The 17368-nt window shown below is 37.4% G+C and overlaps 1 protein-coding gene across 2 annotated transcripts in view; it reads left to right on the forward strand.

The window, feature by feature from the left end:
* BZW2 (basic leucine zipper and W2 domains 2) overlaps nt 1-17368 on the forward strand; it is a 60453-nt gene that overhangs the window by 12768 nt on the left and 30317 nt on the right. For both annotated transcript variants that reach the window (XM_003825015.5, XM_003825016.5), the window contains exons 2-3: nt 6668-6732; nt 15322-15498. In XM_003825015.5, coding sequence (XP_003825063.2) covers nt 6675-6732; nt 15322-15498 — 235 coding nt within the window. In that variant the 5' untranslated portion in view covers nt 6668-6674. The remainder of the gene's footprint in view (nt 1-6667; nt 6733-15321; nt 15499-17368) is intronic.

The raw sequence follows: 17368 nt of genomic DNA on the forward strand, positions 1-17368 counted from the left end.
AGGTGGGGGTTGTAGTGAGACAAGATCGCACCACTGCACTCCAGCCTGGGCAACAGAGCAAGACTCTGTCTCAGAAAAAAAAAAAAAAAAAAAAAAAAAAAAAAAAAAAAATATATATATATATATATATATATATAGCTGTCATTTCCCTATTCCTTTCATTCTTATCCTGAATAATATAAAAGAATAAAAATAACTTAAAAAAAAAAGCATTAAACAGGATCAGGTGAGGAATCCCAGCAATTTGGGAGGCTGAGGCAGGTGGACTGCTTGAGCTCAAGAGTTCGAGACCGGCCTAGGCAACATGGTGAAACTCTTAAAAACTAAAAAAAAACAATAAAAAAAGTATATTCTCCTCAAAAATGTATATATTTTCCAGTGAAGAACTTTAATGGTGGACTCTTTACTTGTGCCAACAACTATCTACCTTATAAAGGGTTATTAAAGCCCAAATAACTTGTGTCATGTTTTGAATTTTAATTTTTTTCAATTATTATAAATACTACAACTTTCATAGTATTTGTTAGTAATTAAGCTTTTTGTACTGGCTGAGTGATTTTGAGTAGGCAGAGGCTGTTACAAAATCATGATAAGGATATTAAACAAGCTAATGTTATTTCAGGCAACAAATCGTATAGTGTTATTATAGGCATATAGTTTGTTGCTTAGAATGTCAATAATTTAAACTTTTAGAACCAACTTAATTATTTTTTGTTTCTTTGGAGAGAATGATAATACAATGTTATCAACCCAAAAGATTCCTAGATTCCTTTATTTTCTGTAAAGGATTTTATGTTACTTGTTCTCTTAATTTTAGCATTAATGGAAAGGAAAATGTTGTATAGTTATGGGTAATTTTTAAAGTTTATTTTAATAGTAGATAATTTTACTCATTTAAAATATAGAATAAAAGGTAATTCTTGAAACTTGTTATTTAAATACAAAGTACTTCATGAGAACACTGCAGTGAAGTGTCTCAATTTTATTGAGTTTTGTGTGTTGTTATTATATCTTTATGAAACGTTTTATACTTTGGGAATGATATTGTTGCCCTATAATTTTTATTTTTATTTATTTTTTTGTTTTTTTATTATACTTTAAGTTCTAGGGTACCTGTGCACAACGTGCAGGTTTGTTACATATGTATACATGTGCCATGTTGGTGTGCTGCACCCATTAACTCGTCATTTACATTAGGTATATCTCCCAATGCTATCCCTTCCCCCTCCCCCACCCCACAACAGGCCCCTTCCTGTGTCCAAGTGTTCTCATTGTTCAGTTCCCACCTATGAGTGAGAACATGCGGTGTTTGGTTTTTTGTCCTTCAGATAGTTTGCTGAGAATGATGGTTTCCAGCTTCATCCATGTCCCTACAAAGGACATGAACTCATCCTTTTTTATGTTGTTGCCCTATAATTTTTAGACTCCAAAGTCTTTTTTCCACCTTGGGCAACATGGGGAAACCCTGTCTCTACCAAAATATATAAAAAATTAGCCGGGCCTGGTAGTGTGCCTGTAGTCCTAGCTACTTGGGAGGATCTTTTGAGCCCACGTGGTCGGGGCTGCAGTGAGCAGGTTTCACACCCCTGCATTTTAGCCTGGGTGACAGAGCGAGACTCCATATTTAAAAAAAAAAAAAAAAAAAGGTCTTTTTTCCCTAAAGTCTTAAACAGTATTGACTGCACACAGAGTGTTACTTTGAAATGTGGTAATTTTTCTTTTTTCCTCACTATAGCCACCTGGCTTTGAAATTTGTGCAGACTACTCTTCGACCTACTTTATTTGAAAAATATTAATTAAAAATTTCTATTCTTTAGATGTATTTTTATCTTGGTATCAAATTTAAGTGTTTTGGGACATAAGAATTGCACGGCCTAACATAAGTAACCATTAGCCACACTGTTTAAATTTAGTTAATGGCAATAAAATAAAATTAAACATTTATTTCTCTAGTCACTAGCCACATTTCAAGGGATCAGTAGTGGCTACTGTATTAGATAGTGCTGATATAGAACGTTTCCATCATCACAGACACTTCTATTGGATACAATGCGCTAGAATAGGAGTTCACAAAGGACCTCCTGGGGGTCCAATCTGGTCCACCACTTGTGTTAATATGAAGTTTTATTGGAATACAGCCATGACCATTTGTTAGCATATTGTCCATAGCTGCTTTCACACTGTAACAGCAGAATTGAGTGGTTGGAACAGAAACCTTATATCCCTCAGAGAGAGTAAAATATTTTTCTTTTATTTCTTTACAAAAAGTGTTGTGTTCCCTGCTTTAGAGTATATATGCTCATAAAGTTGTTTGAATAACATATGCATAGCACATGTTAGTAATATAGCATGTTACGTAAGGCAGGTTATCATAGTTCAAAGATGAGTCATACCAGAACAGTCAAAAATAGAATCTAAGACCAAAGTGCTGGATAATTAGACAGGAGCAGTCATTCCCTTGTAGGGACAACTACAAGGTAAGTCCTCTGGTAGATCAGTTCCTTTCCAAAATGGAGAGAACTAAAGAAGAGTCCCAGGTAAGACTGATCAGTCTACATCGAAGGTGCTAATCCACTTAAGGTGGGCTGGGTAACTGGAAGGATTAGTGCACAGTTGCCATGAGATGCATCTGTGCCAGTGTGGCTCATTGTCACACCTGGGCCTAGAGTCTCATTGCAAGCTAAGGGACCGAATTTGAAAAAGATGCTAGGACAGTTAGAAGATTAACAGACTGAGGTAGGTAACAGAAATAAATGTAATAGGTTAGACCTAAAAACCTTTCAATTTACACTTAAAATAGGAATTTATGCAAAAGTGTTCAATTCATTAATATAGTATCAAGTTTCTAAATATTTGATTGATTGGATCATTTTAGTATTCTTATCGCCTTCTTTTACCTTGTGGAGTACCCAAGAAATGTAGTCTCTTAGGTGACATGTGAAATACTTAAGTCCATTTTGTTTACCATTTCACATACAATTTTAATATTATTTTAAACCATGGAACTGTTCCATTTTGGTAGAATATGTGCGTATTTTGTGTGTGGCTTATAGTTTTTAAAACAGAAGCCAAATTGTCATGATGCATAGGTTGTACCACCGTGGGGATTTGTCTCTGAGGATACTGTTAAACTTCTATTTTTTTAAACTTAAGTATTTTTAGTTATTAGATTTGAAAATATATTGTAGGGCAGTGTACTAACAGCCTTTGACATTGGCCTAATAGAACTGTCTTTGTTATCTTCCTAGGTTGAAGCGAGCAGTTTCTTATTCAAAGTGTCCTTGCTTCTCTTAGGCCAGGGCTTTTATAAGGGCTCAGTGAGTACCTTATAAAGGCTGACCCTTACTGGAGCAGATTATAGTGTAGCATGAAGAGCTAAATTTAGAGGGAAGTGGGGCCTCTGCTCCAAATAGTAACAGCTAAAGGATAGACACTCTTGGAGAGCAGAATATCTTCATTTAGTCTGTCACCACCAGTGGGTGAGTTTTTGTTTGTTTGTGTTAATTTTGGGTGTTATACCAAAGTCTTTGCATACATTTTTATGTTTACATGTTATCATGTGTTTCTCCACATGGAATGTATCGAGGGTATGAAAAGTAAGCCCACATACCTGGGTTATAAAGAAACAAACTTTTATGCTTAGAAAGGAAGTATAAAAGCTAAACATTTGAAAATAGAGTAATTCTTTCATACGCTGTGTTTGGTGGTACTTCTCCATTAACAGAAAAAATAAAAACAAGGTGCAAAGAGTTAATTAGGGAATTCCATGAGTTTGTGTTCTAAACCCCAAAACAAAACTTTTAGGAAGGACTCACACTTTAGAATTTTTGAAATTACAAATTAAAAACCATTTTTAGCCTGGCACAGTGGTGTGCGCCTGTAATCCTAGTTACTCAAGAGGCTGAGATGAGAGAATTGCTTGAGTCCAGGAGTTTGAAGTCACCCTGGTCAACATAGTAACACCCTCATCTCTAAGGAGGTAGAGAGAGAGAAAAAAGGAAGGAAGGAAGGAGAGAGAAAGAAAAAGGAAGGACGGAAAGAGAGAAGAAAAACATCTTTGGCAGAGAAGTCTGCTGGAGAGATTTCTGTCCAGTTGAGCTACATTCTTTTTGCATCTTGGTACAAGACCCAACACCCAAATTCTTGACACATATTTTTCTTTGCTAACACAAATACATTTTGTATACTATTTGTGTTTGGGAGATATGGAGACAGTAATATGTATATCATCATCACTTTTGCAACAATAAAGTATTGGCTAATCCAGAGTGAATCTGTTTATAATGCCAGCAGGAAAGTTTCTGAATGAAACTTTTGCAGTGAATATAAATGATGCATTAGAAGCTCTATTTTCAACATCCATCAAATGAAATGGGAATTCATTGATTAAGTTTATAGCATTTGTAATGATTTCGATATGTTGCTGTTGCCCCCATACACATAAGCAATCAATTACTTTATTCTTACACTGGTCTGTGTTTCTACTGTTTGAACTATTACATTGTGTTGCAAATGTTTGAATTTTATCCCTCCTAGTGAGTTTCTCGAGGGCATGGATTCTGGCTTAATAACCTTTGTATCCCCAAGCGTGATGTATTAAGTTCATTTTACTTTATAGGGTTGGCAAAAATTATTTCTCAAGCCATGTAATTACTTTTTTTGTTTTATGTGACTTTTGATTAGTTTCTCTTCTAAAATAATGATTAACTTGAAGTTTTCTATAATAAACAGATTTTTTATTATGTGAAGCTACAAGTTTCTCTTTTATGTGTAAGAAGGAAAATTTGGTACATAAATAATTTTTTCATGTTCTTAAGGATTTTTTAAAAAAAACTTTTGGGAGTAATTAAATTACTTGAATAATGTAAATTTTTTATTGTTTGATGGTATAAGTAATTAAGGAAATCTAGACATTTCCAAATGAATATCTAAAAGCTTTGGAAGGTAATTAAATAATTTGCTTGAATAATGCATGTTATATTGAATGTTTGGCCTTCATAATTGAAGCAATCTAGACATATTTTCAGTTTATAATATTTAAGTCAGCAAGCATATTCTCAGTTTTTAAGAAGTCTTGTGGAGCAGGCCTTACATTTTTTCAAAGATAATATATTGCAATTTTTAAATTGTGTATTAAATCCAGTAAAATAGTATAAAGTACTCAAATCCCTGTCCATTAAGGTAAACCAAAAAAATAAAAAAATTTATTAACAGTTTCTTGTAGCCTTCTTAAATTGTTATTGCATAGAAAACCATATATTCTATACACCCTCCTTTTAACCAAGTACTTTACATTCTTTTATTCAGCTTGCTTTTTTCCACTATCAATATCCCTTGAGCATCTTTCCATAACAGTCCAGCAACTTAGTTGAAAAGTATTTATTATATGTTTATACTTTGCTCAATATAAAAGATACAGAATGGAGGAGCTAAAGGAGCTCTATGGAATAAAAACCTACAAGGTTCCTGTCCTAGTGGAGGTTACACTCATGGAGGGTATAGACCCCAGACAAAGAGATAATAATAAAATGGCAGGCACTGCTAAAGAAAAATAAAGCTAAGTAAGGAGAGCTAGTGACAACAGGCCACTTTGGTGGAGATGGTCAGAGAAGACCTCCGTTTTCAGGGAGGCATTTGAATGATTGCAAGGAGATATCCATGTGGACAGCTGGGGAAGATCTTTCCTGAAAGAGAGGCAGGAACAGAGCCTCAGAAGCCAGACCTTATCTGGCCTATTGGAAGAACAACAAAGAGATCAATGTGACTGGAACTCAATGAGCGATGAGACGAGATGTGTATTGAACATACATATACCGTCAGAAAGGTAGCCAGGATCAGAAATGTGGTACAGTTAGATCTAATTCTTGCTTTCATAAAGCTTCGTGGTGTTCCACTTGGTGCCTAAATTATAACTTATTTGAGGACATTTCATGTTCCATTTTTTATGTATACAACAATGCTGCAACTAAATCCTTTTACATATACAAATATATTTGCATTCTTGTGTGAATATAGCTACAGGATAAATTCCTGGTAGAGTACTGCTGGACCAAGGTTATGCCCATGTAAATGTTTATAGTAAATATAGTAAATACTCACCAAAATTTTCCTCAAAGTATTTCATGGAGTTTAACCTTTACATCAAAGTTGGTGTCTGTGGTTGTTTTTCCTATGTCCTTTGCTAACACTGAGTATTGGTAAACTTTAAAGTTTTTGCTAGTCCAAGTTAAAATTAGATCTCATTTTTAAAAGTGTATTTATGCCGGGCACCGTGGCTCACGCCTGTAATCCCAACAGTTTGCGAGGCCAAGGTGGGTGGATCACAAGGTCTGGAGTTCAAGACCTGGCCACCATGGTGAAACCCCGTCTCTACTAAAAATACAAAAATTAGCGTGGCGTGGTGGCTCACGCTTGTAGTCCCAGCTACTCAGGAGGCTGAGGCAGGATAATCACTTGAACCCGGGATGCAGAGGTTGCAGTGAGCCGAGATCACACCACTGCACTCCCACCTGGGCGACAGCGAGACTCTGTCTCAATTGAAAAAAAAAAAGAGGCATATTCAGTAATGAGTGAGGTTGAACATATGTTCAACCAAACTTATTGGCCATATGTTTTCCATATAAACTGCTTATTTGAAATACATAATCTTTATTTTCTTTGTTTTCAGAAATTTTATGAATAAGCATCAGAAGCCAGTGCTAACAGGCCAGCGGTTCAAAACTCGGAAAAGGGGTAGGTTGTGTGTGTGTGTGTGTTTAAAGTTGTAACCAAAATATAAGATTGGAGAAGAATCTGAATGATCCCTGTTTCCCCCAGCCTCACTGATTCTACTCATTTGAGCTCTGAGTGTAGAATCTGAAGTGCTTTAGTGAAACCATAGAACTGCCAGTTACTTGTTGGACAAGTTATTTAATTTGCCTGTGCTACTTGTTTTCATCTACAGAATGGGATAGATATCTCTGTTTAGGTTGTCTTAGGAGGTTATGAAGGCAATTGATAAATTTTACTGGTTTTGACATTAGCATTGTGTTTGGTTTTTGCTTTCTTTGTCGTTTTATGAAAACGTTGATGGCAAAGATGATAAAATGAAAAGTAAATTAGGAAGTGAGATATTGAAGAGTTTTTTAATTTTTCAGAAATGAAGAAGTCGAAATAAATCTACTGCCCTAAATTCCCCTTAAAAACCATATTTTCAAGTGTCTTCAATTGTGGTAAGAGTAGTTATAGACCCATTTTGATGATGACTGTTAAAATTTCTATTTGTGTGAGTGACTGTTTTTTTATAATGTTCATCTTAGCATTCTTTCTGTGTAAATAATATTTTATATATTTTTTTAGAGACAGGGTCTTGCACTGTCACCCAGGTTGGAGTGCAGTGGTGTGATGATAGCTCACTGCATCCTCAAACACCTGGGCTCAAGTGGTCCTTTCACCTCAGCCTCCCAAGTAGCTGGGACTATAGGTGCACACCACCACACCTGGCTACGTTTTAAAACAATTTTTTTGTAGAGACAGGGTCTCAAACTCCTGGCCTCAAGCAGTCCTCCTCCCTTGGCCTCCCAAAGTGCTGAGATTGTGGTTGTGAGCCACTGCACCTGGCCTGCATAAACGACTTTTATTTATTTATTTATTTATTTATTTAGAGACGGAGTCTTGCTCCGTCGTCAGGCTGGAGTGCAGTGGCGCCATCTCGGCTCACTGCAACCTCCTCCTCCCAGGTTCAAGCGATTCTCCTGCCTCAGCCTCCCAAGTAGCTGGGATTACAGGCACCCGCCATCATACCCAGCTAATTTTTGTATTTTAAGTACAGACGGGGTTTCACCATATTGGCCAGGCTGGTCTCGATCTCCTGACCTTGTGATCCGCCTATTTATTTATTATTAATTAATTAGTGGCTTATTTATTTTTGAGATAGGGTCTTGCTCTGACACCTAGGCTGGAATACAGTGGTGCCATGACAGCTACTGCAGACTCAACCTCCTGGGCTCCAGTGCTCCTCCCACCTCAGCCACCCAAGGAGCCACTTTTTTGTGGAGACGAGGTCTTGCTATGTTGCTGAAGCTGGGTTCAAGCGATGTTCATGTCTTAGCCTCCCAGAGTGATGGGATTACAGGCATGAGCCACTACACCAAGCCAAGAATATTTTAAACATGATTTTATATTTAGTCAGTTTTGCATAATTATATAGAGGTCCTCTTGGATGTAAGAATAGCTGAACTGGGGCCAGGCGCGGTGGCTCACGCCTGTAATCCCAGCACTTTGGGAGGCTGAGGCAGGTGGATCACCTGAGGTTGGGAGTTTGAGACCAGCCTGACCAACATGGAGAAACCCAGTCTCTACTAAAAGTACCAAATTAGCCGGGCGTGGTGGCGCATGCCTGTAATCCCAGCTATTCTGGAGGCTGAGGCAGGAGAATCGCTTGAACCCAGGATTGGGAGGTCAGTGAGCCGACATTGCACCACTGCACTGCAGCCTGGGCAACGAGTGAAACTCCATCTCAAAAAAAAAAAAACAAAAAAATGCTGAACTGGAACTCAATAGGGAAACTTTTTCAAAGAGGAAACATGATGTGAGTGATTAAATTAAATAAAGTTAAAGGGAATTACTGAAAAATATTTAAGGAAGTAAGTATAAAGGTAAAAGATGTTGGAGCAGAATCACATGTAATGATCTTGCAGGACTAAATTATTTCATTAATAACTGACTTTATATGCCTTTGGCAGTCAGTGCTAAGCAGCCTGTGTTCTCTTGCAGTGCTGTCTCCATTTAAGTAACAAGTCTAGTCACGTAGACGGAAAAGAAATTGCAATATAATAGATCATTTGGATCAGAAGAGTTTGTAAGAGTCACTAGGAAGCAGTAAGACTGAATTTAACTGTGTGCTATCTGCTGGGAAGCTTCATGTTCAAAGTAAAATATAAAAATTAAAAAAAATTTAAGTGACCGGAAAATAGTTACTTTGTGCAGTTTTTCTGTTTTGCACTCTCCCTTTTCTATTTTTTTCATTTCTGGCCTATCTGCATAAGAAGAATAAGTACAAGTATAGCCTGAGCCACTTCTCTGTTTAGTCCTCATCTTAGTCTTACAAATTGTGCCCCACTACATTGCCCCTTGCCATCTGGAAGCAGATATCAAACACAAAGTGCTAACCAGAATTCATTGTCTTATTGTTTAAAGCAGTCTTGGAAAAAAGGACATGGATGATTTTAAAAGGATTTATCAGTAATGAACAATATAGTTCAGAAACCTAATTACAGTGAAGGTATTGTGGAGCCTAGTAATGTGATAATAGCTAATATATGCCCAGCTATGAGGCACAGAAACGTTTGCTATTGCCTGCCCCTGGGGGATCGTGTTAATCTCAGAGCTGGATCTCCACCTCAAGCATCTTTATTAGTGTGACGCTAATTCACTGGAACTGAGCTCAAGAGAGGGCCTCAGAATGTGTTGCACAACAGCAGACATGAGTCAGCGAGTAAACTGGCCCTTAAGTTTTCTTCAGTTAAGAACCAGAAAGTTTTCTCTCCTTCAGAACCTGTTTGCCTCTGAATCACTTGGTGGTCAAGATTGTGCTGTTGGAGTACTCAGGGAGAGCCACTGAGAAATATATATTGTTTGCCAGTTGATCTAGATTCATATAACTCCTATCTCTTGGGGATTTAAGCAACACTTGAGCCATTTTGTGCCAACCTCCTGATGGGGGAATAAAAACTGAGTCAACTTCATTTTCTGCTCTTCTTAATAGTGAAACGCCTCCTGATGATTTCTCATCCTTAACTTTTCTTTGCTATTATGAAGGGGCTGACATCAAATAAGTGGTTAGCAATTTTGTAGAGCTGGGGAAAATTACTACTGAGGATATTTCAAGGTCCTTGTGATAGGCTGTTTTCTGAAGATATGTCTTCACTTTGAAACATTTCCTAGCAAAGCCAGTGCTCCTGCATGCCAAGTTAGTATGACAATGTATTTCTTATTGCATTGTCGTTATTGCTTAGCATTAAAATACAAACGTCATGGCAGGACACATTATATAATAGAACTCTAATCAGATTCTCTTTTCCTTTATGAAACACATCTCACTTATGATATATTCTCCAAAGTAATTATGTTTTTTCCTGTGACTTGTGGAAATCTGAAAGGATGAAAATTTCTCCCATGAGCAATTGGATTATGCTTTGCTAAATGAAACATTTAATAATCAAACTGGTCTTTCTGTACATTTTTAGAAAAATTGGATTACAGTTAGTGAAAACAAGAGAGAAAAAAAAAGGCCAAACTGCAGGCATTCAGCATGACCATGTGCTCAGGTTTCTCCCTGAGACTTTAGCTCTGTAAATAATGTTTTTTGTTGTTGTTGTCGGAGACAGTCTCACTCTGTCATCTAGGCTGGAGTTCAGTGGCGCAATCTCAGCTCATTGCAGCCTCTGCCTCCCAGATTCAAGCGATTCTTGTGCCTCAACCTCCCGAGTAGCTGGGATTACAGGCGTGCACCACCACACCCAGCTAAGTTTTGTATTTTTTAGTAAACATGAAGTTTCATCATGTTGCTCAGGTTCGTCTCAGAACTCCTGACCTCAAGTGATCCATCTACCTTGGCCTCCCAAAGTGCTGGGATTACAGGCGTGAGCCACCATGCCCAGCCATGTAATATTGGTTTTAAATCACTTTTAGCTTTATAGTAAGTGGTGTTAATAACTAAATGAGCAAACCTTTAAATCTTGAAATATATGTGCAAATATGAGTATATGTATATATATAATTAGAAAATACATTTGATTTTACAGGAAAAAAGAAAATATGTGATTTTTAAAATTCATTGCTACATCTCAGTGACATCCAGAAAGGGATGTAGGTTCTGCTATTATATCTCTTCACTAATGTGTTTTTAACCAGTTACTGTAGTTCCCACAGTAAGCAAGTTAGATAATGTATACGCATATTTGAGTGTCAGAATTAGGCCCATTTCTTCTCTATGTCAGTACAAGGGCTATGATGACTAACTCTTGAGTATCACAATTATGATTCACCAGCACAGTTTAAATTGGAGACCCTAATTATATCCTTCTCACTTCAAGGGAGACTTGAACTGCCAAATGGAAATCCAAGGAGGCAATGGCATATTTTCATTCGAATTTCGTTAGTATTTCTGCTAGACTGTCCTCTAATAAAATACAAACTATATTTACTGTACTTTCAGATGAAAAAGTCTCTTTAGTTCCAATGTTGTCTTGTTTCTCAAGTTTTCATTAGTGTTCTTGCCATTTTCTTATATGGGAATTTTCTAGTCCTTTTGATGGGCACTTTGTTTTAGCAGCTGGGAGCTTTTTTCAGCCTGCAAAACAATTATTAGTCCTTTTGGTGCATCATAAGTTTTTAAGATTTCCAAGCTGTAAGTAATCATTTTGACCTACCACCCTTATTGCTCACTGTTGAAATATCCTTGGCTGTAGTATGCTATCTTCCTTTTCCTGTTTGCTGGTAATTCTTTTGGAATGGGAGGATAAAGATCTTTTTACAAACAAGTTTTTAAGTTGCGTCTTACATGGAAAACAAAGTCCTCTGCATGGATTCTTGGCATAATCTGGGTTTTTCCTCGTTTATCCATTTACATTTCCCAATGCCTCCATTTGTAATTCTCAAATCATCAAAATCTGTTCTACCACCTGAATCAACATCCAACCATGTGGTAGGGCCTTTGTGGGAATGACTTTATTTGATTTTGGAAACTGGTCACAAGACTTAATATAACAGCATGTAGTTGTTTTATTTCCACCTTTCTCATATTATAGGAAAGAAAATATCTTTTTTCAACAAGGAAGGAGAATGGCCTGTTGGCTAGACCCTGAGTGGGAGGTGAAGTTTTCTGTGCTTTCCAGTGGGTTCCTTTTGTGTAGAAACCCAGTTATCCCCTCCTCCCACTCCACCTAATGTATTCCTCTAGAATTCCTATGCGTTTTCCTCCCCCTGTACACAACAAGACCCCAATTATATTTTTTCTGCAGTCACCATTTGCATGTTCTTGACTGCATAATGTTTTGCTTACAGCATCAAAAGGACTTTTTATCTCTTCTTCATGATGAATATTGTCCCAGTTAATTTATGTGTGTCTTTATGGTATCTCACGCTGCGTGACTCTGACTGGTACTGGGAATGCCATTCTTCTCTGGTTCTCATGCTGATGTGACTAGTGTTAACCACTTAGAACCCAGCCCTTCTGTTAGACCACTTACAAGCAGTACAAACTAGGCAGTTGCTATATGGTTTTAAAATGTAGTTTTTAATTTTATCAAAGTTATGCATGCACATAGTATGGCTAGTTCTTGATTTTTCTGTTGGAGATAGTAGATATGCCTTTTCGACTATGGAAAATGATGATTCAGCTCTCTTTCATTGCTTGCTTCCCCCCATCCCCATACTTCCTGTCCTTCTCTGTTCTTTCATTGTGTCATATAGTTTCAGCTACACCAATGTTTAGGGTTTATATTTTTGTGACATTGTACATGCTATTCACAGCTGAACTATGATATGACTGCATTTTTAAAAAATAACGTTATTTTGTTATCTCTTGATTTAGTAAATGTAATTATCTCTTGAGTTGGGGGGGCTTAGTTTTCTGTGCCTTAAAACTAGCCAACCCTAACCTTTCCCTTTGTTGTACGAATCTCTTAATACAAAACACTTAAGAAAAAGCTCGAAATGTCCTTTCACCATTATCCACAAGAGTACTATTGCCTGTCTTGTTTTTTCCCTCTTGCCTGGGATCTCATGACTTACTCTTCAGTTATTATCCATTTTTGAGGCCTTGGGTGTTTCAGTATACGTATGTTCGTATTGCTCTTACCCTTGATTAGTAGTTTGGCTGGGCCAGGCACAGTGGCTCATGCCTGTAATCCCAGTACTTTGGGAGGCCAAGGCAGGTGGATCTTTTGAGGGCAAGAGTTTGAGACCAGCCTGTGCAACATGGCAAGATCCTGTCTGTACTGAAAATACAAAAGCTTGCTGGGTGTGGTGGCATGTACCTGTAGTCCCAGCTACTTGGGAAGCTGAAGCAGGAAAATCACATGAACCCAGGAGGCGGAGGTTATGGTGAGCCAAGATTGCGCCACTGCCCTCCAGCCTGGGTGACAGAGTGAGACCCTGTTTCAAAAAAAAAAAAAAAAAAAAAAAATCGGAACACTAACAAGAATTCTAGGCTGGAAATACTTTTCCCTAAGAATTTTGAAGAAATGTCTTCTGTGTCTGGTATTTCTGTTGAGCAATTTAGTTGCTTGATAAGTTTTACATACCACTTGTTTTTTTATCACCCTGGAAACTTCAGATAATTGCTTTGTTCCCAGTATTCTGAAATCTCACAGTAATCAATGTACTTTGTGTGAATCCACTTTCAGTCTTTGTGCTGGGTTCCCAGACAGCCATGTACTTGGAAACAATCTTTCATTTCTGTGAGATTTATTGAGATTTTTCAAAAAATTTCCTTTCCTTTGTTTTCTCATTCTGTCTATTCGATGTATTTTTTTGGATATTTGACAGGTCTGCCCTATTTCTCTTCTTTTTGCTACTATTTTCTAGGTCTTTGACCTTTTTTCTATTTTCTGAAAGATAATCTTAGCTTTCTCTTAATGCTTCCATTGAGTTTTTTACTTTTCCTATCGTATTTTTTATTTCCAAGAACTCTTTATTTATGAAATATTTTTATAGTATTCTCTTCCCTCCATCCCTCCCACTTCTGTTGCAGTATCATTCACCTTTCTCTCTAGAGATATCTATGATACAATTTTTTCTTTTGAAGTTTTGGGTTCATCCTTTGCTCCTTTCTCCTCACATCCAGACTTATTCTCCATGGGTGTGGAAAAAAAGGGTGATGTCCTTTGAGTTGAACTACAGACCCTTTACCTTTAATCCACTCATTTTTTTCCACCAAATCTGACATGTAGTTTGTCATCTTCACTTCTTATCAACAGTATATGATCCCTGCTTTGTTCAAGACCTGGCTCGAAGTCGACCTTCCACAAGGTTTTGCTAGAGTCTAGAACAAAACTTTTTCCAAACCCAAACTTCCAGTCACCACACCAAACTACTTCTGCAGACTCATGTGTCTATTTCACTGTGACAGCTCATTTATGCTTTTCATGTGTGCCTTTGTGATTGCTCTGTGTTTGTCTTATCCACTTTCTAAGGAAAAAAAGCTACATAATATCTATATCCCTGTCAGTTCTCTGAAGCCCCACAAAATCAAAACCGTTTTTATAATGATACCAAGATGTTTACGTTTTTCACACATTCTCTCATACTTTTACAGTGGAGTTTTCTAGAGTTTAAAGGTGTGTGATATTGCAGTAGATTGAATGCAGTGGATATGAAAATTGATCTGTCTGCCATTAAGCCAGGCATTAAAGAGAATTTGCAAGAATATAAAACAATACTATCCTTCTCACTAATTTTTTTTGTTAAATAAATACTATAAAATGTTTTGTTTTAATTTCTTAAAATAAATATCCATAGATTGAACCTCCATAAACAAAAACTCCCTTTGGAATGCTTTGGAGTTAGGATTCCAAAGAGTTTTTGGGTTAGGATCCAAAACTTTGGAATTAGGGTTCCAAAGTTTAGAATCCTAATCCTTTGTAATTAGGATTCCAGAGTCTTTTTCCAAAGGATCCTTTGGAATCCTAATTCCAAATGTACATTTTAAGTGTCAAGAGGTCATGAGACCAAAAAGTTTAGCACATCTGTCCTGAAGCTGTAGATATACATATATGGCTCATTACATCTATTAAATATTTAAGTACTCTGCAATAAATTATTATTATTTTTTAAAATTTTTTTGAGACAGCGTTTCACTCTTGTCTCCCAGGCTGGGGTGCAATGGCACTATCTCTGCTCACTGCAACCTACACCTCCTGGGTTCAAGTGATTCTCCTGCCTCAGCCTCCCAGTAGCTGGGATTACAGGCACCCACCACCATGCCCAGCTAATTTTTTATATTTTTAATAGAGACGGAGTTTCATTGTTTTGGCGAGGCTGGTCTCGAATTCCTGACCTCTGGTGATCCACCTGCCTTGGCCTCCCAAAGTGCTGGGATTACAGGCGTGAGCCACCGCACCCAGCCTACAGTAACTTATTTTAAAAGAGACATCCCTTCTTGTTCCCCTATGCCATCTTTATTTGTTTGTTTATATTTGTATATTCTCGTACATTCTTTGGCGATGCTCTGTGGATTTTTTTTTCCTATCTTAGATAAAATAGAATTAAAGTTTTGATTGTTATACTCTCAGTATTTATTTATTTATTTGATTGTTATTTTGAATTGTTTTATTTTAGATGAAAAAGAGAAATTCGAACCCACAGTCTTCAGGGATACACTTGTCCAGGGGCTTAATGAGGCTGGTGATGACCTTGAAGCTGTAGCCAAATTTCTGGACTCTACAGGCTCAAGATTAGATTATCGTCGCTATGCAGACACACTCTTCGATATCCTGGTGGCTGGCAGTATGCTTGGTAAACCATGCATTATCTCTTCTTGTAGTATATTTATATATTTTTAATTCTGTTGAAGTATTTCCTTATACGATAGAGTCTTTATAAGTTTATGTTTATTAGGGTTAATAAAAATACAAATGGAAGCCTATAATTTTACCTGGTTTAGGATTTGGAATGGTATTAATGCAGATGTGAAATGATTATTGGTTAATAGAAGCATAGAATGGAGGACTTTGGTTGATGTTACTACAAAGTCGGCCACTTTGCTTCTCCTAAAAGCCGCCTTTCTCATATGTCCCTACTCTTTCAGTGTTTTTGGAGGGGCCATAAAAGGGGTAATTTCTGCAAAAGACTATAACTTAGTGTATAAATTTTCAAGGTTTAATTAATGCCATTTCATCCATAAATAAAGCATATAAGAAATATAGTTTAAACCTGGTTTGTGAAAAATCATTTAAATTTTAAGTATAAGTAGAAAAATTAAAGATAGAAGATTAGAAATTGTTAAAGGTAGGTGAAAACAAAATAAAAGCTATACCTTATAGAACAGAGGCATCAGGGAAGTAGGCTTCAAATGCTATTTAAGTTTATTAAGTAGATGATTCTAATATTTATTAAGTATAATAGCCACCCATTTTTCCTCTCATAGTCATTCTTAGATCTGAGTTCTTATCGTTAGTTCCTGTCGTAGCTGTAAATCACTAGAAACCGTCAAATTTCCTAGGCCAGGAATTTTCAGTTTGCAAATGTGTGCAAGTGTTTTAGTTGTTAAAAAGACTTGAGTGGGGAGGGCAGCTATTTGTCTACCTGCTATGCAAAGAACATGCAACATAATGAAAGACTGCCTTGCCCAAAGTGCCATCATTGCCTTTCCTTGAGAAAACACTGCTTAAGCCAGCCTACCTTGGCTTTGAAAAAGAATGTGCATACATTCCTCCATCTTGAGGTGGAACTGCCCGTAAATTCCTTTTTCTCTGAGCTCTTATTTCAAGCAATCTGTTTGGTATATGGCCCCATTGACTACTAGGCCTTCTGTCATTCTGCCTTGCTAGTTTTCGCCACATACTGAATTAGTTTTGTTGTTCTTATTGTTTATGAAGAACTTACATTATGACTGTAGATAATTCAAGTCTAAGTATAACAGCTATCTATATTGAGCTCAAATCCCATTACCCGGGAAAAATCATTGTTAACATTTTGGTTACTTCCCTTCTGGAAATCTCTTTAGCAGCCGGGCGTGGTGGCTCACGCCTGTAATCCCAACACTTTGGGAGGCTGAGGCGGGCGGATCACCTGAGGTCAGGAGTTCGAGACCAGCTTGGCCAACATGATGAAACCCCGTGTCTATAAAAAAATACAAAATTTAACAGGATGTGGTGGCGGCTGCCTGTAATCCCAGCTACTAGAGACGCTGAGGCAGGAGAATCACTTGAACCTAGAAGGCAGAGGTTACAGTGAGCTGAGATCGAGCCTCTGCACCCCAACCTGGGTGACAGAGCGAGATTCTCTCTCGAAAAGAAAAAAGAAATCTCTTTACCTCATAAAATTTTGAGACTGGGTGACATTATGCAAATACGATATTCTGCATGCTGATTTGTATTTATTCAGCAATATGTTGCTGCCTTGCACACCCATCAGTGTTATACTGGATGATTCTAAAAAGAATTAAAGCCAAACGGATGTTAAAGAATATTTAGGGGCTGGGCACGGTGGCTCACACCTGTAATCCCAGCACTTTGGGAAGCCAAGGCAGGCAGATCACCTGAGATCGGGAGTTCGAGACCAGCCTGACCAACGTGGAGAAACCCTGTCTGTACTAAAAATACCAAATTAGCTGGGCATGGTGGTGGGTGCCTGTAATCCCAGCTACTCAGGAGGCTGAGGCAGG

Source organism: Pan paniscus, chromosome 6 (assembly GCF_029289425.2).
Source record: "Pan paniscus chromosome 6, NHGRI_mPanPan1-v2.0_pri, whole genome shotgun sequence".
Lineage (NCBI taxonomy): Eukaryota > Metazoa > Chordata > Mammalia > Primates > Hominidae > Pan > Pan paniscus.